Genomic DNA, 23924 nt, shown 5'->3' on the forward strand with positions numbered 1-23924 from the left:
CTAAATAGGTATATATAACCCTAACCATAAATAGGTCTAACTCTAACCATAATGATTAAATTAAATAGGTAATACATCTATTTATTTTCAGTAAAGCTAATTTCTAAAATTTTAAAGGGTCTAAAGGTATTTTAATTTTTGGTAACCTCACATATTAAGTATATTTGTGTTTCCCAAGTATACAGGTCTTTGAAGATGCAAAACTTTAAAAAGACATGATACTGATGACTTTCAGAATAAAGTTATTCATGCTAATGGACTTTTTCAGGTTTAATTTTATGTGATTATTATATAACTGTGTAATGATAGTAATATGTGTCTAAGTGATATATAGCCCAAGTAATGTCACTCTAGAATCTAAAAACTGGACAGTTGTTAATACTTTAAAAGATACTTTTGTTAAAAATCATATTAAAATTTTATTTATGTCTTTAATATTTTATAATTAGATAAAGATCACTGATTAAAAGTTTATTTTATGGCAAATTAAAATTTAAACATGTTTTAAAAACTAAATAATTTCAATAGCTCTAAGATAATGATATCATCACAACTGTTTGCTCTTGATTAGGTTTGAAATTTAAAAATTAACCAATGCCTCTTCAAAGAGATTTTTATTATGAAGAAATGTACATGATGTGAAGAATTTTACATATATTCTCTATGCAATGTGGAACAGCTGTATATTAACAATCTAATTAGAAATCAAGCTGACAATTTCTAATGAAAAAGGTTAACAATTTGTAAATGTAGAACCTATCATCTGAAAGGAGAACTGTGCCTATAATCAATGAGATGGTTCCACTTTCTAAAATCAGAGCTTGAATGACAGTAACACAAGGAGCTCCAGTTGCCCTTCTCCACATCGATAAGATTCCTCTAGGTCTAGGTCTCCACTGTACTCAGCATACTAGAAGGCACAGTCCATCAGAACGTCCTTGAAGCCCTGATTGGCTTGAGGCTGGGAACAGTCTACAAAGTCTCATTCACTCAGGAAGACCAGTTTGCTAGTTTTCTGGAACACACATCCTTCAAGGGTACCAGTTGCACTAAAAGCCCACAAAATACAACATGAAACTTGAAAATGTAACAAAACTCTATTGTGCACAAAACAAATATCAAGACACTTTGTACAATAGCTCACATATATGACTATTCATTAAAGAAGAGTGATCTGCATGTAACACCATAGTTTACCACAGCAATGACACCAATTCTTGACTTTTTAGTGGAAGATTGAAGGTCTGAATCTGATTCCATCTTACCTTACCCTTCCTGGGAGCCACACATCCTCTCTCCAGCTCATAGGTGAAGGGCACATAGCAAGGAGCTGTTACTGAAAAGCAATTTTCCTTTTGTGCTTGTGGTTTTGGCATCATCTTGAGTTCTTCACTAGTCTTCAAGGAAATGCAGGTGTAATATTGAACATGTGAGAAGAGAAAGGACATCTAAACTTCCATTTTGACATAAGATAGCCATTTTAGTCAATCATCTTTATCTAGTATATAAGAAATTTTTACCTAACTTGTTGATAGGGTTTAATGGGGTGTCATTGAAGAAACTTGTGATACTTCTGGACTGTTTAATGTCTAGGCATCTTTAAGTATAGTGGCATATGTCTAAGTATAGAGGCACATATATCATAACACATACATCACATAAGTTTTTGTTGAAGACAGATGTCTGAATCTGGAAGAAAAGTCTATTACCATAAAATTTTCCAGTTCTACATTTTAGGAGACCTCTACATCTAAAGGTGTCCATACATGTAGTACACCATGAGATTAATAACAATCAGTCATCATAGCTGTATGAAAACTTTTGTTTCTTAATTTAGTTTTGTACCAGAGAATCTCTATATCTGAAAATCTTATTGTCTTATTTTTAGAAAACTTAATCTTTTGATGATGACCAAAGTATACATATCACAATAATATATTTTAATAACATATATTGGGGTGTCTCCCATAATGCAATGGAGAACATTGGGGTAACCTATTAATGAATAAAGGCTGGCATATGATTCTTCCCAGGCAGCTGCTCCTTTATTTACCAAAGGGAGCCCTGACCAATAATTTCCCAATCCCGAAGGGTCCTCATTTGGTTACCTTAACAAATTTCTTATGACCTATGAGAAAATCAATTTTGATATCATTTTGACCAGCTGGCAAAGAAGCATGCTTCTTAAATCTATAAACTAAAATCTATAAATTAAATTTTGAACAAATGATCCAAAAATCCAAAAGAAAACTGAAAAAATTGTTGGGCTTAAAAAAAAAAAAAAAAGCTGTTTACAGATAGGACAAACAGACAAATACACAGTCTGCTTACAATATCACAGTGCACTCAAGTACATTTTTTGGCCAATTTGAATTATATTAACTTGATGGAGACCACTACAAAGTAGCTCTGAGCAGGATTTAATATTATTCAATTAGCTTTCCATTTACTTGTGAGTTGTCTGAAGCTTAGGCACCTTGTCTAAACATGGGCAGTGGACTCATAGTAAATGAACCTCTGTGGGTCACTGGTCTCCACTGAGGCCTGTATTGGCCTGTGAAGCTGTGATGCCTCAAAGAACAAGGTAAGGCCACAGCTGAGGACGCATGGCTCCAACCCCAGTTAACTTAAAGGAGATTATAGCTGCAGGCATCTCACTCCTGTGGTGAAGGCCTTCCTGGAGATAACATAGTTCTTCTAAATTCACATAATGTATTACCTGGAGAAATTCTTAAAAGGATTCCCCAATCCTGCCCAAATTCCTGCATTTTCTTCAGTATCCCCCTCATTTGTTTGTAAACCAAATAAATACGGGCTTCCCAGAGAAATCTTTGTCTAAACTCAGAGAATATTGAAGCTCTAAGAGAGTTAGACCCTGCTGGAGCCCTGAAATCATTGCAATTGTCTCATTTATTTAAGCCTTCACTGTCCACTCACTTGAGAGATTGCGGGCCTGATCAGCCCACAATAGCTAAGAGTTATTTAATGTGGTAATAACTCTTACAAGTTTAGAAGTTTATAATTATAAATAAATAGTCTAGTCAGAATTTTTGTAGGTCAATTAGCTGAGATCTCTTACAAGAAAAATTTGGAAGGAACAAAATCTTTTATTAATTTCTAACATATGTATGTATTTTATTTTGTCTTAATAATACTGGTAACTTTTGTATCCCTTTCTCTCATGCAGCTTTCAGCTTAGTTATCTCCATGGACCCTATTACCTACTCAGACCTTCGATTCCCAATTTTGTTACCATCTCTCGGACATACTGGGTCAATTTCTTTAATGGGCCCCAGGTTGGGTCTAGCTCTCGTATTATCTATTAGCTGTGCCACACTCTCTGAGGCATTGCTGCCACAGGACTGAGCATCAGCTGCTTGAGATGTGGAACCAACTCCTTCTCCAGGTATGGGTCCATGATACAGCTGGACAGTATGCTCTGGCACCCAGATAAGCCATTCAACATTCTCTGGAAAGACACAAACATACCCTTGTCCCCATATACATACTGGACTTGGTCCCTTCCACTGTCCATTTTGAAGATCTTTCCAAAAGATCCTTCCTAGCTTTTCCTTCACATGATGGAATTGTCTCTCTGCTGCTGTACTCCTACCCGTAGTAGGATTTATAAAGTTAATAGTATATAAGGTCAAGTGAAGTGTATTATTAGGTGTGAATTTTGTAGGAAAGGATTCTCCTTTTTGTTTTTATAGCTGAATTTTATGCATACAGTAAGCACATTCAATGATTCCTTGACCTTGAGTGTTATAATGAATTCCTGTGATAAAGGAAATGTGAAAAGTTTTACAAAATGTTTGGAAGGCAGCGCACATACAAACCAGGCCACTATCAGTCTTAAGTGCCAAGGGGTCTTGGCTCCATTGCTGCCCAGTGATCAGCAGACTGTGGAGTCTCACAGGCATCAAGTGTTACTAGAGGTGCCTGAGGCAGCAAAGCCAGGCAAGGGTATTGCTTTCCCATTGCTGCCTGCTTGCTGCCCACTGGCCCAAATAGCCTCTAGCTGCTGAGCATGATGCAAGTGCGAGGGGAGGGGTTGGCCAGTGATTTAAAGGCTTGGTGGGGCTACAGCAAAGCTCATGCCACAGCATGTGGGAGGCAGGGCCCGCCAAGCCTTTGGAGCTCTGCCCACCCACGGCAGCCTTCAATGGCACATAGACACCAACTTCATAGCCTCAGCCCCTGTAAGGAACTCATCAGTCTCTCACTGTACTCCAGGGAGGAATAGTGCTGGGTATGAGGAAAAAATAGACAAGAGGAAAGAGCAGGTGAAGTCAACTTCTTCCCTGATAGGTAAGAGGAACTGAACAACAATAGCAGGAGTGTTTATTTATACTCTTGCAAAGTTAGTATCATGAGGCAAGGCTGCCTAGTGACTAATGACTAGATTGCCCAGGCAGGATGCTTTTCTTAAGACTGAGATAGCTTGAGTGCTTTAGGCACTCTGGCTCTGTCCTGCATATGACCAATTTCCAGCTCCAGTGGCTCCCAACTTCTCTCTCTCCTCTGTTTTGTAAATGATGGGTGTTTAGTTGAATCTGGAAAAGCTGTACTTAGAGAATATAGTTCCAAATCCATTGCAGTGGTCAGTTACGTCTATCTGGCAATTGTCAGAAATTTGTTGGTGATTTGAATGTTTTACAGCTAACATATTACTATGGCATTGTTATTCACATCTTGTGGTTATACTTTTCTGCTGGATGTTCAAAACCAAGTTAAAGTGAGACCTGTATAAATAAAATTTAACTCGTTGCTATCTAACTAGGTCAGTTAAATCTCTATAGGAAATTACCTTGGGACCAAGTACAGCACCTCTTAGACCTTCTGTCAGTGTCAGCGTCTGGATGAGTCACGGCCATTGCTTGAGCAAGTCACTTTCTGTGAAAGCTTGGGAGATCTTTTTCTCCCCTGGTGACTCTCCGTAGGCACAGTATACATTGTGAATCACTTTCCTCTGTGGTCTTATAATCTCCTTGATCAGATCAGGGACTCAACTGAGTTACAGGTGGTCACAGCAGAGGTTCTCTAATGTCCTGAGTCCTCACTGATCTTGGAGGGCTAGGGCCAACATATTGGCTATCCTCTTGATCCAATCTACCTCTTTAATTTTTGGTCTCCAAACTTCAGTTGTTCAACATTCAGAAGAAAAGATTAATGACATTACATTGTAACGAAGCCAGTAAGCTTAATGTTACTATCTTATCTGAATATCAAACACCTTAGAACGTAAATAAAACCATTATTTTCTAACAACCATGGGTATCCTAATACTTAAATCCTTATAGAATATTAACAGACAACAGTTACATATTTTTACACAGAAATTTAGAAATCAAAATCATACATAAGGTATAGCATGACAGTCATGACAACATTTTGTAACACACCAAATCTTTCATTTTGACATGACAACCATTTTAACCAATCATCTCTGTCTAATACATAAGACACTTTTACCTAATTTGTTGTACTTTAATGGAATGTACATCACACAAATTTTTGCTAAAGGCAGAAGTCTGAATCTGAACGAAAGCCTTATCACAATAATCAATCTTTGCTTTACATTTTAGAAGACCTGTACATAAGGAATCATGAATACAGTTAATATAACATGAGATTAACATTAATGAACTGCCATACACATGTGAAAACTATTGTTTCTTAATTTAGTTTTATATCAAGAGCATGTTTTATGAGAAAACTTTATTGTAATTTTTTCTGAAGAACTTTATCTTTTGACCAAATGAACAAGTAATTGGGGTGTCTCCAAAGAGACTATGGAGGTCACTGGGGGCTCCTCATTAATGAACAAAGGTTGGCTACTCTTCTACTCACCAATTGGAGTCCTGTCCAACAATCTCTTCCCACTCTAAGAAATTTTTGTTTAATTATCTTAATATTTAATGAGCTGTTAGTAAACTAATTTTTATATCACTTCAACCAGCTGGTAACTCAGGTGAAATCATGCTTTTAAGTCTATAATCCAAATTGTATTATGAACAAATGATAAAAGAAAAATTGTTGAGCTCAAAACAAAGGGGAACGGCTGTCCACAGAATGACAGACAAACATGTAAACAAGTACACAGTACAAATGATTAAACATCTTTACAAAATCTGAGTGCCCTCAAATATATTTTTGACCAAATTGAATTATAGTAAGTCTATTACAATTCTAGAAATTTATAATTATAAGTAGACTAATCAGATTTTGTTATCAATTAGCAGAGATCTCTCATCAGAAAAATTTGGAAGGAATAGAATCTTTTATCTATAATTGATATACTTTTTATATTTTATTTTGTCTTAAGAAGATTGGTAACTTTCAGCTCAGTTATCTCTATGTACTCTATCACCTATTCAGACCTTACACTTCCATTTTGTCAGTTTCTTCGGTAGGCTCCAGGTGAAATCTAGCCTCATCGTTGTTAACTTACTCTCTGATCTGGCTTCATGATACAGTCAAACAGCATGCTTTAGCAAAACACAAACATATCCTGGACCTCAAGTTAACATTTTTTGCTTTACCAGCTTGAATTGTCTTTCTGCTGCTGTACTTCCATCTTTTGTAAAATTTTAAAAATTTAATAGTATATGTTTTCAAGTGAAGTGGGAGGGATTGATTCCCTATTTTGTTTTTGTAATTTAATTTTGATCATACATTGAGAAACCTGTATCCTATATTTTGGAAAAGGAAGCCATCACATAACCTCCTTTAATGTAATATGACCCATTTGTGAAAACAGAAGCAAATTGCATTTAACTTCTCTGAAGGATAATGACAATCAAGAGCACCAGAGAAATTAGGTCAAAATCTAGATGCAGCCAATTAATATTATCAAATAAAATTAAAAATCATTTCAGATTGATCTAAAAAATTTGAGATAAATTGTCTTTGCTGGATAAGTTGACCGAAATATGAAGAAGTTATCATAGTTTGTACCTCTTTGGAGGCCACTACCAGCCTGCCATTACTTAAATGGGATGTCAAAATTAAGCCACTGTTTAAACCCCACTGCCTTTTGATTGTAGCCCAAACTTTTATATTTGTTTGTAAAATACTAAAGCTTTTCTATGCCAACTTAATGTAGGACTGTAAAACAGGTTATCGACTTTATTAGGAATCAAGATAACTTTAAGTAATTTTTAAAATATCCCCATTATTGTAAATCTTAGGAAATACGATTTTTTAAGTAAAGGCAAATGTTTTTTATCTTGAGCATGGAAACAGCCTTTCAAATTAATCACCTTAAAAGGAATATGTAAAAGCTTTCTCTTAAAAAACCCACTGTATTCCCTGGTAGGCTTTATTCCCTTTGAAGACCTATTCCCAGTGCAATAGCCCTTTGTATGTCTCCAGGTCAGCAATCTAGCTTCTTTGTTACTGCAGACCGGTAGATGCCACACCCAGGGGCCATCTGCACTTGTGTCTAAAAGCCCTTTAAACATTTTTTTTTCCAAAGTCAATTCCATCCCAGGGTGATTTTGTTTAATTTGTTGAACCCAATAGGTTTCAGAATACCCCAAAGCCTTGGATCCCTGTTAAAATTTATTTATAATTTGTAAGTATATGTGCACCTATGTTTATAGCAGCACAATTTGTAATAGCTAAATCATGGAAGCAACCCAAATGTCCATACACTGAGGAATGAATAAAAAAGTTGTGGTATTTTTATATAATGGAGTATTACTCAGCTATAAAGAAAGATAAAGTCAAGGTTTTATAGGTAAATGGTCACAACTAGAGACCATACACATAAGTGAAATAAATCAGACCCACATGTGTAAACAACGTATTATCTCACTAGTGTAAGAACGTGAAAGAGTGAATAAAATTAGGAGTTATGATAGGTATTATGAAACGAAAGGAATCTGCTCAAAAGTAAAGAGCAGCTGGGATGAGGGAAAAGAGGAAAGAAAGAAGGGGGAAATTATGTATATATGTTTATACAGGATAACTAAAATAGTTATACTGCTGACTTCTGTTGCTTTATTGAAAGTAATAGTTAATGATTATTTGATCAATCTTATGTGTCTATATTTGTTTTCCTGAGTAACTATTTTGAAGAAATCAGTATGTAATACAACAACCATTGTTAATTTCCTATCACGTCTGAATTTCAGTATTGCTTGTGATGTTCTTATGTTACTTTGTAAATGTATGTGTATTTGTTAAGTAAATAAATAAATAAATTTTTGTCAAGGAAAGAATGACGAATTGAGTGATAGGAAAGTCTGGTGATTTGAATAAAATTTTGTTCCTGACTCTGGCCGCAGCCTCTGCTCCATCACTTTAGGGCTGGGCGAGCTGCTAGCAGTGGCTCCACTGTCCTAGTACTGCGAATCGGCTCCCTCCCCCATATTCCTCCTCCACACCCCAATGCTGGCAGATGGGCCATTCAGTGCCCAAGTTTCTCTTGGCACGCTGGTTGTGGCTCCTGTTTGGGGCTCCCACTCTGCTGCAGGGTAACCCTTTTTTGTCCAGGTTTCAAGCCCAGGCACTGATTGCACAACTTCCAGTGCCTAAAGCATGAACAGTGGTGCTGGTGGCGGTGATGGCCCCTGGAGCCGAGGCATGCCATGGTCACATCTCACCCATTCAGTTCTGGGTGCGCACATTTGTAGTTGGTGTCATGGGCCAGTGGCTGTGGCTGGACTGGGCATGCAAGGAGCAGGCAGCTGGGAAGTACCAGTTGGGTCTGCCTAGGACTGGAGTGCAGGACCCTCCCTGATCCCAATTGGTGCCCCTACCCTTGGCGGTGCTGCTGTGCCACTGGGATCTAACCATACACAATTTAAAAGAATTTTCCCCCTTTGTATCTGATTGAGCAAAGCTAGAGCGCTCAAGCTCTGTTGGCAGTGCTGTTGCTCCATCCTCCTTGTCCCCCTTGGGCTCAGGACTTCACTTTAAAGTACAGTTCTCAGCTGAATCCTTTGTGGTTGTAAAACCCCTTCTAACCGCAATCCAGAAAACAAAGGTAAATACAAAAAAAAAAAAAAATACAACAACCAAAAAAAACACTTTTACATACATCTATAAACATTTATGGTTCTTGAAACTCTGCCCGCTCCACCTTTAACTAGTAGTAATTCAATATATATTTCTCCTTTCGGCTTAAGTCTATTTCTCTCTGAGCTCATTTATCTCTCTGACCCTAGTGAACCCATTTCTGGCCCTAGTGAGCCTCTATCCCCACACTTTACACCTGATGTGCTAGTACCATGCACTCCAGTGCTGAATATTAGCTCTCACAAATGCGCTTCTCTACCCTGTTGCATGCTGTCCAGAAGTATACCCACTTCCCCTTATTCTCTCTCACAAGGTGTCCTATTTAGGTGCCAAATGTAGGGAACTTGCTCATCTCTCAGTGTACCCCAGGGAGGAACAGCAGCAGCAGGTATGAGAAAAAAAGATATGAGGAAAGAGCCGGGTCAGATGGAGGCAACCTCTTACATGATAGGTAAGAGGACCTGATAGGTAGGGACCCGAACAACAACACTATGTGTGCTTATTTATACTCGTGCAAAGTTAGTATCACGAGGAAAGGCTGCCTAGTGACTAATGACTGAATTGTCCAGGCAGAATGCTTTTCTCAAGACTGAGATAGTTTGACTGCTTGAGGCACTCTGGCTGTGTCCTGCCCTCATGCATATGACCAATTTCCAACTCCAGTGGTGCCCAACAGGCCCCTCCAAGCCAGCTGTGGTACTGAGCCTGACCCACTGCTGAGCCAGGCTGGGCCATGCCACCTTAGGGGAGCTCTCCGTGCTGCAGCACCCCTTTTATCTCTTCAATGCGCAGCAACTCTGAGGCCATGGCCCCTTTCTGCAGCAGGGATGGCGGTAGTCCCAGGCAGCTTGTTCCTGTGATGCAGCAAGTTTTCTGAACCGGGCAAACAGAAATAGCCCCTTGTGGTGCAGTTAAGGTTATCAGTTTTACTTGGGATGACTGTGAAATGGAAGTCACAGTAAAACACTCCTCTTGTGGGGAAATGTCCTCCCTGCTCCCCACAATTCCTTCCTTATCTGATTGAGCAAAGCTGGAGGGTTCAGATTCTGTTGGGGGGAGGCTGTTGCTCCACTATCCTTTTTCTGCTTGAGACTTAATTTTTAAAAAGTTCTCTGAGCCAAATCCTCTGGTCATCTCAACAAGCATAGGATCATCAAGACACTCCCTAACCCAGATCCACAATAAAAATGTAAATACAGGAATTAATAATGCAACAAGCATTTCTACTTATGCTGCTGTTCTAGTGATCCTGTTTTTGCCCCATGTTTTACATCTGATGAAATCAATTTTGATAATATCAATACACCTCTCTCCCTTATGCTTCTAATGAGCCTCTTCTGTTTGTGCATGAACTCAGTGGTGTCCTCTCACTTGCTGTATGATGTGTTTCCTTGTGTCCCAGGTCCCTGTTCAGGGGCCAAGATGCCATGTCCAGTGCAGCTCTTGAAATTCCCAGAGGGAGGACAGTGGAAGACAAAGAAATGAAGACAAGCGTCAGAATTCAGAAAGCTGAGGTCGCATGGAGCCTCCTTTCCTGGTGGGAGAAAAAGAACCATGCAACGATTGCAGCACGGTTATTCGTACATGCAGGAGGTTGATGTCAGGTGAAACCACTCAACCTAACTATCGTTTGCCTAGCTTACCTTGGGAACTTTGTGTTCTTGGGGCTGGAACAGCTTGTTCACCTGGCTCACCTCAGGTGCTCCGTGTTCTCAGAGCTGGTCTTGCTTTAACCCCACACTTGTGATCAATCTCCAGCTTCAGCTGCTCCCCACAAAAGACAACTCTGCCATTTGAGTTGACTTCTCACAGGACACTACAGACCCAGGTGAGCATCTGAGCTCAGCATCAGACCTGCCCTGGGAGTGTGTTGAGTGAATTTTTTCTGAATATATTCCCATTCCATGCTGCCTTGTACTGATGAGTAGAAACACTCACTTCAAGCAGCTCTGGTTCCAAACAACTCCAGCTGGCGGCCTGACCCCAGTATGAGAGAGGGAAGGGGTAAATGGCTCCCAGTGCCGCTCTTCTCTGAGGAGTACACAGACCAGGAAGGCACAGGGAGAAGTGCAGACTGCCATACACCTACTTTTTTTTTTTCATACCAGGAATTGAACTCAGGCACTGTGCCACTGCGCTATACCCCTGGCCCCACATGTGCACTCTTGTCTGCATGTTCCTCCACCTCAGCAGACTATCCTTTTTTTCTTATTCAGACTTTATAAAATTTTCTGATTGGTTGACATATCTATGACTATATATTTGTGTATATGTTTCTTTTAAATTATTTTTTGTTGAGATAGAGTCTCACTATGTAGTTCAGGTTGATCTTGAACTCACCATGTAGACCAGGCTGACCTTAACCTCATGGCAATCTTCATGCCTCAGCCTCCCAAGTGCTGGGATTACAAATTAGTGCCACCATGCCCAGCTAAATTATTTTCCTTGTTATTCATTTTCATTTTTTCTAGCTCTTTTTCTTTTTTTCCCTCCTAATACTTACATTCTTTCATTCTCTCTTGCTCACTTTTTTTGGCAGGGACTTCACTTTTTGTTTTCTTCTGCTTTTTACCTTTTTATTTTAATATATTCTTTTACTGTTTTCTCCTTGTTTTCTTCTCTTAATTGTGTTTTTATTAGCTTTTGAAACCTGTTACTTTGTGTCATTTCTGTCCCTACAAATCCTGTTATTAACATTGTGGATGTTGTAGTTATACTTGGTTTTTACTTTATTACTGTGCTATATTCCCTGCTACAGTTATGATTATTCATTTCCCCATTCCTATGTGGTTTTGAGGATTGAACAGGTCATTTCAAATATTTGGGGCTGGTGCTCTGACACTGAACTATTCTCCCAGCCCAGCTAAGACAGCTGCCCAGAGGGGTCACCATGAGCACTGGACTGTGTCTCTCCTAAGCAGGTGAGGATCCTCCTTCCACAGCCTCAGCCCTTATCTAGGACTCAGTCCCTGGTGAGGACGGGGCATGAGCACTGTTGTAGTCAGGGTTTGCTAGGGAAGCAACATAGGACACATAAGTCATAAGATTATTTTATAATAGTCACCCAGGGAGTCATATACAAAGAGAGTGCAGGAAATCTGTTCACACACTAAAGACCAAAATAATCCAGCTGAGGGCCTGGATCCCATGGCAATGTCCTGCATGAGTCCAACTAAAGACCTAGAGCCCATCACATTGCCCCCCCACAAGTCCAGCTGGAGGCCAAGGGCCCATGACAATGTCCCATGCAAGTGTGTTTCATGGATCTGTGCTGAGAAGGCCCAAAGATCAGTGGTGGAAGCTAGGATGTCTGTACCAGTGGGATGAAGGATCTGTGTCAGCAGGCTGCAAGATCTGCACTGGAGGCAGAAAGCAATGCTCAAAGTAAGAAGCAGAAATTCCCTGAAAAGTATCACAGCCATCCTCAGTCATAAGGTCCTGAGCCTCTCTAATGATGAGAACAGCTGAGTCTCATATCAGGAAAGCCAGGGCAACATGTTTCTCCCAGACACTGACCAGTGTCCCATCTTCTCTGGAGCTAGGAAGCAATGCTCAAAGTAAGGAACAGGGCTCCCCTAATGTGAACCATAGCCATTCTCAGCAACAACGAGGTCCTGAGCTCCTTCAACGATGAGAATGGCCATGTTCATATCAAGAAAGCCAGCATGACCAGCTCCTCCAGGAGGACCAACAGCTTCCTAACAGCACCTACCCTACTTCAGTTCTTTTCATTTTGTTGGTAACAATCCTCAGCTGGGTCTCCCACACCCAGCACCATGCTGGTTCAGTTCAGCTGGGTGTTACAAGCTGACCACCAGTTGTCAGTCTACCACAAGCACCCTCCAGCATCATCAACCCCGGGCCTTACCTTCCTGCAAAGCCTACCTAGGTCTCGCTGAGATCTGAGCAGCATGCCTGCAGGGTTCAACAGGTAAGGAGTCCAGACCTGTGAAGAGGGGCAGGATGGACAGGGAGGTTGGTGGGAGAGGGCACTCCACAGTCAGAAACTAGGGTCAGGTTAGGGTAAATGGCAGGGTTAGTGTTGGTTTTGGGTGTTGGATTAGAGTTTAGGGTCCGGGCTCTGGTTTAGGCTTTATCAGTTAAGATAGGATTAGGGTTAGTTTTATGTTAATATAAGGTTTGTAACTAAGTGTTTAAGTTGGAGTTTGTGTCATGTTTGGTATATGGTTAGGGCTAGACTTTAGTGTATTGTTTGGTTTGTCATTTACAATTAGGTTAGGTTAATGCTGTGCCAGAAATCAGTGCAGTTTGTACAGGATAATGCCCGCTTCCCTTTTACCATCTGCCTTGCCTGGGAGAAAAATATTTTTCTATTTGGAAACAGTTTTCTTTTTCTGGGACTCACTATGGGACAGTTCATCATTGTCATGACCTTGACAGATGTAAAGACCACACCCATTTTTGTTGAATGTATGTCTTCAGTTCTGAATAGCTACTTAAGAATAGAAGGCTGAGCAGTATAGTAAGTCTGTGGTCAACTTTTTGAGGAAAAATCAAACTCTTTTCATACAGACTGCACCATGTATAAGGGTTCCTGTTTCTCTGCGTCCTTACCAGCACTTGTTTCCTTAAATTCTACGGATGATAGGTGCTGTACTAGGGAATCTTCACTGTGTTTGTCATTTGCATTCCATTAAAGGATGAGTCATTAAGCATGTTTGTATTTAAATGTGGGAGGGGTGGAAGGAGTCTTCTTACTTCCCAGCTTTCTGTTCTTTGTCTCAATTGTCAGTTCTCACTGCCAACACTCAGTGAAGTTGTAACTAGCACCACAAAAATGAAACTTTAAAAGTTCCAGTGACTTCTGCAAAATTCCTCAGGCCTAGGACATAACATTCTGTATCTAGTTTATTTCACTTAACATTATAGTCTCAAGATACAACCATTTTCTTACAAAGAATCAAATTTATCTTTCTTTGGTTTTGTTTTGTTGAAACAGTGTCTCATTATATGGCCTCAAACTTGCAATAATCCACATGCCTCAGACTCCTGAATGAAAATTTTCTTTCCTCTGGTGAGCAGTACTCAATATATCAGATTTCTTTTATCCATTTATCTGTAGATAGTGTATAGACCATTTCAAAATTTTATGTATTATGAATGGTCCTGCTATAAATGTGGGAATGTATGTCTCTGTAAGATGATGTCTTTATGTTTCTTGGAAGATACCCAGATGGGTTATTCCTGAGTCAAATGGAATTTAATGTCATGCCAGACCAGGGCAAGACCTCACAGCAAACAACAGGAATCCACTTAAAGGACCACACTGCCCTCAGAAAACAGAAAGATGGCCATGAATAAACTTAGGACTTGACATACAATCTCCCAGACACCAGAATGCCCAACACTACCATACACCTGTGCTGACCATCTTTGGAACCTTGACCCCATGTGTTCAGTAAGTCTCCAACTGGACCTGACTCTTCTAGCTTCCAACCTGCTTTCCAGAAGCGCTACTCTTTTCAGGGAACTCATCTCTCAGCAGGAAACTTAGCTCAGCACCTGAAGTTGTCATGGACAAGCATAGGAAAGGAGGTAAGACAGAGAAGGAATTTTGTAGATCCTGGGGACATCTGGAGGCCTAAAATTCACATTGGCTACTTCAAAGGACTCTGCCCACTGAGACGCAAGATTGTCAGAAAATTTTAACCACAGGTGTTCATTGGGATCTTCCCACCTAATCTCCTCTGCCTTCCCTGCCTCTGTACAAATGGGACACACTTCTCTTTGTTTGCGGCAGAAGGCCTTATCCCACTCTCTGCCTGAACCCAGTAACAATAAATTCCATGCCATGTTGCCTTACACAGGCTGATACTCTCTGTTGGTTCCATATTACACATCCCATCCGAATTCCTTGGAACTGTGAACCCTATCCCCAAACTCTACATAAACTTGCTCTTTTCTGCAGACCTCCTGCTGATACCATTTCAGCTTGCCTGTTCCTCAATGGAATTACAATACAGCCTTTTCCCTACATGAGTCTGCCTCCTTGTGCACCATTAGTAGCATATTGGTTCCTGAAACCCTGGATGGGGAGGGCTCTTTAGAGAGCCTTCCAGCCTATTTTGAGCCTTTTCCCATTGAGGCCACCCTGGTGACACTGGCTTCCTGCACTTTGCTCCAGGCAACTCCACAGCTCCCACCACACTGATCACCTCAGATCTGGGAAGCACTTCTTCCCTGTCTGAGCTTCTAAAGCTCTCTGTGTTTCTAAGGCTGTGCATTGCTGCTGCCCACTGCTCTTTACTCCTGCACCTGTCTTACTTTTCTCAGTGCTGAGACAAAATACTCAACACCTAAAGTTAAAGGGGGAAAGGTTTACTTAGCTCATAGTTTGTAGAGGTTTTAGTCTGTACTCAGCTGGCTCCAAGGCAGGACAGCATGGCAGAGGAGCAAGTTTATGCTGGTGGAAGACAGCAAAAGCAGCAAGAGCAAAAGGGGAGGGGCAAGCCTGTTTTCCTCCCTTATAACGTGTGCAGGCTACATGCTCTAGGGCAAGTACAGCACTCACACCCTAAATCCCAGCACTAGACAGTGAACCAGTAATAAACTCTAGATTTAGCCACCTCCAAGAAGACTACTTCCCTAACTGCATAGGGCTTTGGGAGAGACATCCAAACACAAACTGTAACAGCACCTTTCACTCTTCTGCACCTTTAAGACTGTCTCAAAGTGCCACATCTACTCCCTAGTTCTGCTCTCTCCCCTTAACCTCCTGGAAACAGAGAGGCTCACCCAGTTTTCTGTTTGTAAAACTAGTATTCATCACAGAAATACCATCTAGGGAGACTGGGTCCCCTTGGTAATTGATCAGTTGCAGTGACGACTGCCTTGATCACTTACCCATGCTGTTTCAGGTTTGAATCCCAGCTGGATATGTCCACTAGGGACTTGCCACCACCCGTTTTTGCCATTTCAGGCATGAGAGTTACCTCTCTCTGGTCTCCACAGGGAACTTTCCTCTATTTCCTTTTCCTCCTTACTAGCTTGTCTCTTAAAAAATCTGAAACCTCTCTGTCTCTATCCCAATCTGAGTGTCTAATAATCTTCTGCAACGCCATATGGCCACAGTACCAGCCAGATAATGGTTCATGGTGGCCAGAAAATGTACTTTGGATTTCTCTATACTGCCAGACTTATTGACAATTACTGCCAGAAATGGCTTATGTTCAGGCATTGTTCACATTCTGTAACAGTCCGACTTTGTGTGCCTCCTGTAATCCCTGGCAAATCGTTTCCCTCACATCTATACCCCCTTCACTACACATGGACTCTCCTCTGAACACACATCCAACTGAACTTCTCCCTCGGCAGTGCCTGACTGCCACTGCAACTGCTCCTCCTCCAGAGCCTCCTGCCACTGTGGCCACCGCTTCCCTCCTCTGGAGCCTCCGGCAACTGCAGCCACTTGTCTCCCCCCACCCCCCACTCCCACCCCCCAGAGCTCCCTGCCACTGCAGGCACTTCCCCCTCCTGTAGGCCCTCCTGCTGACCTAGTGCCTGTTCCCTCTATTTATCTGGCATTTCCCCTTGAATTTAATCCTCCTCCGTGTGCTACACTGGATCCCACTCCACCCCATATCCGATTTGGACTGGACTTTGGTCCCCAAACCTTGTCCTCTGCCCCCTACTTCCCACTGCATGAAATAATGGGGGCAGAGTGAATAGTTAGGGCTCATGTTTCTTTCCGTTTGACAGACCTCTCCCAAAATAACTAGAATCTAGGCTTCTTTCCTCAGATCCTACCCAATATATCCAAGAGTTTCAGTACTAAACTCATTCATGTAACAACCTGTGCCAATTTAAATGTGGCCCTTGGCTCCATTCTCTCTTCAGAAGAGCAGGAATGAGTGATCTCTCTGGCCCAGTCCTATAGGGATGAACAGCACCTCCTTCTGGTGGACACTGCAGCTGTCTCCCTAGCGAAACCCAAACTAGAACTATCAGGCAGAATCTGAGGACATACCCAACTGAGGTCACATGGTTTCTTACTTAGTAGAGGGATGTCAGAAGAAGGCCTATAAGGCAATTAATTTTGATAAGCTAAAAGAAACCACTCAGGTTAGGGATATAGCTCAGCAGCACAAGCAACTGCCTGGCAAGTGCAACGTCCTGAGTTCAATTGGCAGGACCAAAAAAAAAAAAAAGGAACCATTCAGAACAAGGATGAAACTCAGCTCAGGTTATGGCTGGTCAGATGCTGCCCTTAGGTGATACACACCATTAACCCCAGAAAGGCCAGAAGGAGAACTTATCCTAAAGATGCTGTATATTACACAGTCAGCACCAGACATTCATAAATAAATAAATAAACAAACAAACTACAGAAACTGGAGGCTGGCCCTCAAGCCTCATAATAACAGCTTATCAATTTGGCTTTCCAAGTTTTTAATAAAGATGGGACTGCTTGAAAACAATGCATTTTTGAGCTGTAAATGTCAGTCTCCACTGTAAGAACTCCTCAGGCTGGACCAGACCCCCCAGCCAATAGGTAAAAGCATTTCTAAGGTCTTCCAGTCGGAGGGTGTCCCTCCACGGCCATATTTCAAATGCCATCACTGGGCTAGAGAATGCCCACAACCTGTGGTCCTTCCTTTGGGGAGCCTCAGTGTTGAGTTTTCTGAACATATATATATATGTTCAGAATATATATGTAGAACATATATATATGTTCTACATATATATAATTTTGTCAAAATGGGATGAAATTAAATCATAATGTATTTTCCCAATTATATCCTCAAATAACTATTTTATATTTCCAGTAAACCAAGTATTTGCCCCTAAAATACTGAATACTTCATTTAACAATAAACCACAACCTTTAGACCAACTAATACTGAATATTTTCCCTAAGTACAGTACAACTTAAATTATATTTATAAAAAGAAAGGAAAGTTTCTGTGGACACATCATGAAACCAGTCATGTTATTTTTGCTAAACTTAATTGTATTCATTTTATTAAACAAAAATCATATATTGAAAGTGTACAGTGCAATGTGTTACTGTTTATATGGTGAAATTACCACATTCTTCATAGTTCTTCATAATTCTTCAAATTACCACATTTGCATCACCTGAGACAATTACCTTTTGGGTATATGAAGAAAACAATAGTAACAACTTCTAGCAAACTGTAATGCTATGTGGCACTGTATCAATCACTGTACTCACTATGGGATGTATTTAACATTTTGATTTTTTTGTTATGCCAGTTTGTACTCTGTAAGAAAAACACTTTGGCAATGGCTTGCATGTAAAATGCCCCTTGAGGGCCATGTACTGAAGACTTGGGTGTAATAATTATTATTCTGAATTTAACATTATTATGCAATTTCCAGCCTCATCAGTGCATTAATCCACCAATCTATTGGAGGAAGACTGTCTCTTTGAAAGTGTATCTCATTGCTAACCCACCTCTCTGTCTCTGTCACTCTAATTCCTAGCTTTCTCACATTCAGTATTTATACTAAATCTCTTTTTCAGTTTGTGCACTGTTTCTGATGTTATGAGAATCATGAAATGCTTTCAGATATTACATACATAGGCTTTCACTTCAGTGGGGATTCTTTCATGATTTTCAAGGTAGGTGGAAAAAAATGGGAGGGTTTCCCATATTTATTGCATACAAATGGCTTCACTCTCATATGGATTTTTTCATGAACTTGTATGAAGAAAAATAAAACATTTCCCACATTTTGCACATATGTTGAGATTATCTGAATTCTTTTACATATGTAGTAATATCTGTGTATTGATTTTTTAAATATCAGAAAGGCTTCTCTGCACTGAACTTTCATGCCAGTGCAAGTCACTTTATATAGTGTTAATTTCCTCCCAAATATTTTCATGTCTATGATGATTGTGAGTTACTGAAGGCTTTTCCATATTGCTTACATACACAAGGTTTCTACACTGTGTGATTCCTCTCATGTCTTTGACAACGACTATGTCTAGTAAAAGCTTTCCCACATTGTTTGCATGCATAGGGTTTCTCCCCAGTGTGAGTCCTTTCATGTATTTTACGTTCACTGTGCCTGCTGAAAGCTTTCCCACATTGGTTACACACATACTTTTTCTCCCCAGTATGGGTCCTTTCATGTGTTTTACAATGACTCTGTGTCCTGAAAGCTTTCCCACATTGCTTACATACATAGGGTTTCTCCCCAGTGTGAGTTCGTTCATGTATTTTATAAAGACTCTGTGTCCTGAAAGCTTTCCCACATTGCTTACATACATACGGTTTACTCCCAGTGTGAGTCCGTTCATGTCTTTGACAATAAATGTGTGTGCTGAAAGCTTTCCCACATTGCTTACATATGTAGGGTTTCTCCCAAGAGTGAGTCCTTTCATGTTCTTGACAATATCTGTGTGTGCTGAAAGCTTTCCCACATTGCTTACACACATAGGGTTTCTCCCCAGTGTGAGTTCTTTCATGGATTTTACATTCACTGTGCCTGCTGAAAGCTCTCCCACATTGTTTACATGCATAGGGTTTCTCCCCAGTGTGAGTCTTTGCATGCCTTTGACAATTCTTACGTGTGCTGAAAGCTTTCCCACATTGTTTACATGCATAGGGTTTCTCTCCAGTGTGAGTTCGTTCATGTGTTTTATAAAGACTCTGTGTCCTGAAAGCTTTCCCACATTGCTTACATACATAGGGTTTCTCCCCAGTGTGGGTCCTTTCATGTGTTTTACAATGACTCTGTGTGCTGAAAGCTTTCCCACATTGGTTACACACATAGGGTTTCTCTCCACTGTGAGTTTGTTCATGTCTTTGACAACGACTCTGTGTGCTGAACCCTTTCCCACATTGGTTACACACATAGGGTTTCTCCCCAGTGTGAATTCTTTCATGTATTTTACATTCACTGTGCCTGATGAAAGCTTTCCCACACTGTTTACATGCATAGGGTTTCTCCCCAGTGTGAGTCCTTTCATGTATTTTACATACACTGTGTGTGCCGAAAGCTTTCCCACATAGCTTACAGACATATGGTTTCTCCCCAGTGTGGGTCCTTTCATGCCTTTGACAAGAGCTCTGTGTGCTGAAAGCTTTCCTACATTGCTTACACACAAAGGGTTTTTCCCCACTGTGAATCAGTTCATGTCTCTGACAATGACTTTGTGTGCTGAAAGCTTTCCCACATTGCTTACAAACATAGCGTTTCTCCCCAAGGTGAGTTCGTTCATGTCTCTGACAAAGACACTGTTTGCCAAAAGCTTTACCACAGTGCTTGCATATATAAGATTTCTCCCCAGTGTGAGTTTGTTCATGACTCTGACAAGGATTCTGTGTACAGAAACCTTTCCCACATTGCTTACATACACAGGGTTGTCCCCCAGTGTGAGTTATTTCATGATTACCTAATGATGTGCTATTATTTAAGGATTTCCAACAGTATTGATATACATAGGATTTTGATCCAGTGTGAGTTCTTTCATGTTTCTGAATATTATGGTGAGAATTCAAACCTTTACCACACTGTATACATACACAAGTGTTCACCCTTCCATGATTTCTGTCCTGGATTTGAACATAGTTAGGTGTACTGAAGGCTCTCACCTCTTGATTATAGACAAAGGATTTCTCTTTATCATTATTTCCTTCACTGTAATCAGAGTAGGATTTTCCACATTTCTTATATCCACGTGGTTTTTCTTCAGAATTTGTCTTTGCATGTTTCTGAAAGGACTGCAAGTCAGTGGAGGTTTTCCCATGTCTATTACAGATAGACAGCTTCTCTTCAAATCCATGGAGCTCATGTAACTTGAGTCCACTGTTATGCATGATGGGCATGGTTGGTGACGACTGACCAACCAGTGGCTTTCCACATGCAAGGCTTTCACCTGGTTTTGTATCAAGCAGTTTCATGTGCACATTTGTGTCAGGAGTCATAAAAAGCATTTCTGCATATTGATACCATAATTTATATTGACAGCATTTATCTACCTCTGTATTTCTGTCAAAGAAAAAAATAACAAAATAACCAGTCACATTTAAAAGTGTCTTTATATTAAAGGTTTACCAAGATGAGGTCTGATTGGATGCCCCCAAGCCATATTTGATCATGAATTTACTGTATACTCCGGATGATGGCCTGGAAACAGCTTTTACCAAAACAGCATGCATTTGGGGTTTAAAAGTGCTATTTTTGCAATACATAATGGTTACTTTTATCTTGCACAAGTGGTACATATGCACACAATACATATGTGTGCATATTATTCTTCATACACTTTTCCTCCGTGATTCTTTCCCTTCCCCTTCCTCTGAGCCTTTTTACCCTCTCCAAAATGTCTGCCTCTTTTCTTCCATCTCTCCTTTTTTTTACTTTTCAATTTTATCTTGTGTTTCTCATACAAAATACAACACATGATATTCAACTTTCTGTGTTTATCTTACTTAATGTGACATGGGTTCCAGATCAGTCCATTAGTTGGCAAATGTTATCATTTTATCCCTGTTTATGGCTGAATAGCATTTTATCATATATACACAGAACATGATTTTCAGTGCTAGAGACTGAACCCAGAAGTTTATCACTGTGCTACATTCTGTTATTTATCTTTTATTATGTGACTGAGTCTTATTAATCATTAAGTTGCCCAGGATGAGCATGAATGTGCCTCAGCCTCCCAGCATACTCTATCCTGCCCAGGCTATCCCATTTTTCCTCTCTATTCATCTGTGACTGGGCATATAGGCTATTTCCAGAGTCTCAGTTTTGTAAGTTTTATTGCTACAAACATGGACATGTGTGTGGCAGTGTAACGTGATTATTTTAACTGTGGAAGAATACAGCCAGTAGAAGTATAGTTGGATAAAATGAAATTTCTATTTTTAGTTTTTTGAGGAAGCACAATACATATTTCCATAGATGTTACACTACAATGACATTCCCACCAACGTTTTGGGAAGGTGCCTCCTAATAATGTATTTTGGAACATAAATTTTTAGGATTGCTTGAAAAAAGCTATTATCATAACAGGGGTATTCATTTGGATTTTAAATAGTTCTTCAAGGTTACAGATGTTGCAAATACTCAATGCGTATACTACATTTAAGTCCATATAGCATTACTTACATAATTTGACAAGAAATCAGTCTTTTGACATTATATGTACATGTAACTACATATCCTGCACTTTCAACTAAACACAATTTTTATATGTACCTATAGTCAATGTATAAATAAAATTTTATAGAAGTTTTATAATTTGAGCACAGAAACTAATTTGTTGATTATTATGCTTTAGATAATATCACTTGTGATGTAATATCTATAATCCCTACATTTCCAATATTGAATTATTTTAAATATTTAATTGTTACATTCTAGATAGTAAATATGTATGCATCTTTGGAGTAATTTTGTGGGATTAAAGAATTTTGAACAATGGCCTTATTTACTTTATTTGTTTGATTGATTTCTAAAACAGGTTCTCCTTATGCAGGTCAGGCCAGCCTCAGACTCAATATAAAGCTCAGACTTGCCTTGAATTCCTGGCAATCTTCCTGCATCAGTCACCAAAGTGATGGTATTACAGGCATACACCACCTTGCTTGGCTTATCATATATTTTTTGAATATGGCCTTGTTTGTATTGTTTGCTTATTTTTAATATTTCTGACATTTGATAAACATTCTTGTGAACACAAATTACCTTTGAATTTTCCTGTAATTTTTATACTCATCTTCAATTTGCTGGTCATCCCAGTTTTCTCCTAAAGTGTACAAAAAGAAATGTAATGATGTGTTACTATAGTATATAAAAATTATAGCTTCTATTTAGGTTCATGAGCTAGGGCTGGGGATATAGCTCAGTGGCACAAGTGCCCACCTAGCAAGCACAACGTCCTGAGTTTGATTCTCAGCCCCCCAAAGAAAAAGATTACATTCATGGTCTAACTTGACCATGTCCAGAAGATTCACAAAAATATTTCCATATTGCAAAAAGGTGAACTGCAGTAATGAATAATAACCAATGCTCTTTGACTACATAAATGAGAAGTAATAGCTTCCTTACCTATAGCAGTCACATTCCTAAAGTTTTCCCACATCACATCTCTGTAGAGCTTCTTCTGGGGTGGATCCAACAAAGCCCACTCCTCCATGGTGAAGTTCACAGCCACATCCTCAAATGTCACTGCCTTCTAAACAATCAGAAATATATTTCCCAGAAGAAGAGTGAGACTCATAACACAATATTTCAAACCTATTCATAAAAGCTGAAATGAGGCTGTGTCCCATAAATGTTTAGTTCCTGCCTTGGTCATCAAACACTTAGTCTGTATCCACATGCACTTGTCACACAGGAACTTTGATGTCAGATGGGAATACACTGCTAAAGAAATACCAAAACAGAAATACCGGTTCTCCTGCTATTTAATCCTTTCATTTCTACTTTGTGTGGAAAGCATGTTTCAGGGAAGGAGCCCACTTGATCAGATGAGGGGTAAAAAGAACCGGGGTAGATGAATATCTAATGACTTTCCATCACAGAAGACTGAAAATGTATCTATTTTCAACTCATTATTTAGGAAATAGATCCCTTCCTGCTGACTGTCTTTAGACAGCATTCTGAAACTTGACACTGGCTCCACAGACAAAAGTAATTAAAAACAAAGTAAAATTCATGAATGATAATTTAAAATACTCATGGAAAGTATTGCAGTATTCATTGAAGAAAGTCTAACTATGAAATTAGATTAAGTGTAAACTTCAAGCTAAAGCTCATTAGAAGAGACAAAGGTCACTACATACTAGTTAAGAGTACAATCCAACAAGAACAAGAATAATGTTTATAAGTATGTTTGAGTACCAAAAAAAAAAAAAAAAAAAAATTGGCAAGGGGCTGGGGATTTAGCTCAG

The 23924-nt window shown here is 39.7% G+C and overlaps 1 protein-coding gene and 2 long non-coding RNA genes across 4 annotated transcripts in view; 1 reads left to right on the forward strand and 2 right to left on the reverse strand.

Moving 5' to 3' along the window:
• LOC102004928 overlaps positions 1-5271 on the forward strand; it is a 24439-nt gene extending 19168 nt beyond the window's left edge. Inside the window, exon 3 of the long non-coding RNA XR_001233455.1 lies at positions 3188-5271. This is a non-coding gene — a long non-coding RNA (uncharacterized LOC102004928). The remainder of the gene's footprint in view (positions 1-3187) is intronic.
• Positions 596-13829, reverse strand: LOC106148213. 2 transcript variants are annotated; one of them, XR_001233457.1, is made up of 2 exons: positions 12896-13829; positions 596-1397 (listed from the first exon to the last, which is right to left on the reverse strand). It is a non-coding gene; the product is annotated as an uncharacterized LOC106148213 (long non-coding RNA). The 2 variants fall into 2 exon arrangements; XR_001233456.1 differs by lacking the exon at positions 12896-13829 and adding an exon at positions 4811-4899.
• Positions 13830-17980: 4151 nt separating this feature from the next.
• The window catches only part of LOC102005257 (zinc finger protein 14-like), a 19576-nt gene continuing 13632 nt past the window's right edge, over positions 17981-23924 (reverse strand). Inside the window, exons 2-4 of the mRNA XM_005381973.2 lie at positions 23080-23206; positions 22717-22777; positions 17981-21012 (exon numbers count right to left, since the gene is read on the reverse strand). Coding sequence (XP_005382030.2) covers positions 18960-21012; positions 22717-22777; positions 23080-23206 — 2241 coding nt within the window. The 3' untranslated portion in view covers positions 17981-18959. The remainder of the gene's footprint in view (positions 21013-22716; positions 22778-23079; positions 23207-23924) is intronic.

This window comes from Chinchilla lanigera, unplaced genomic scaffold (assembly GCF_000276665.1).
Source record: "Chinchilla lanigera isolate Chin_1 unplaced genomic scaffold, ChiLan1.0 scaffold00016, whole genome shotgun sequence".
Classification (NCBI taxonomy): Eukaryota; Metazoa; Chordata; class Mammalia; order Rodentia; family Chinchillidae; genus Chinchilla; species Chinchilla lanigera.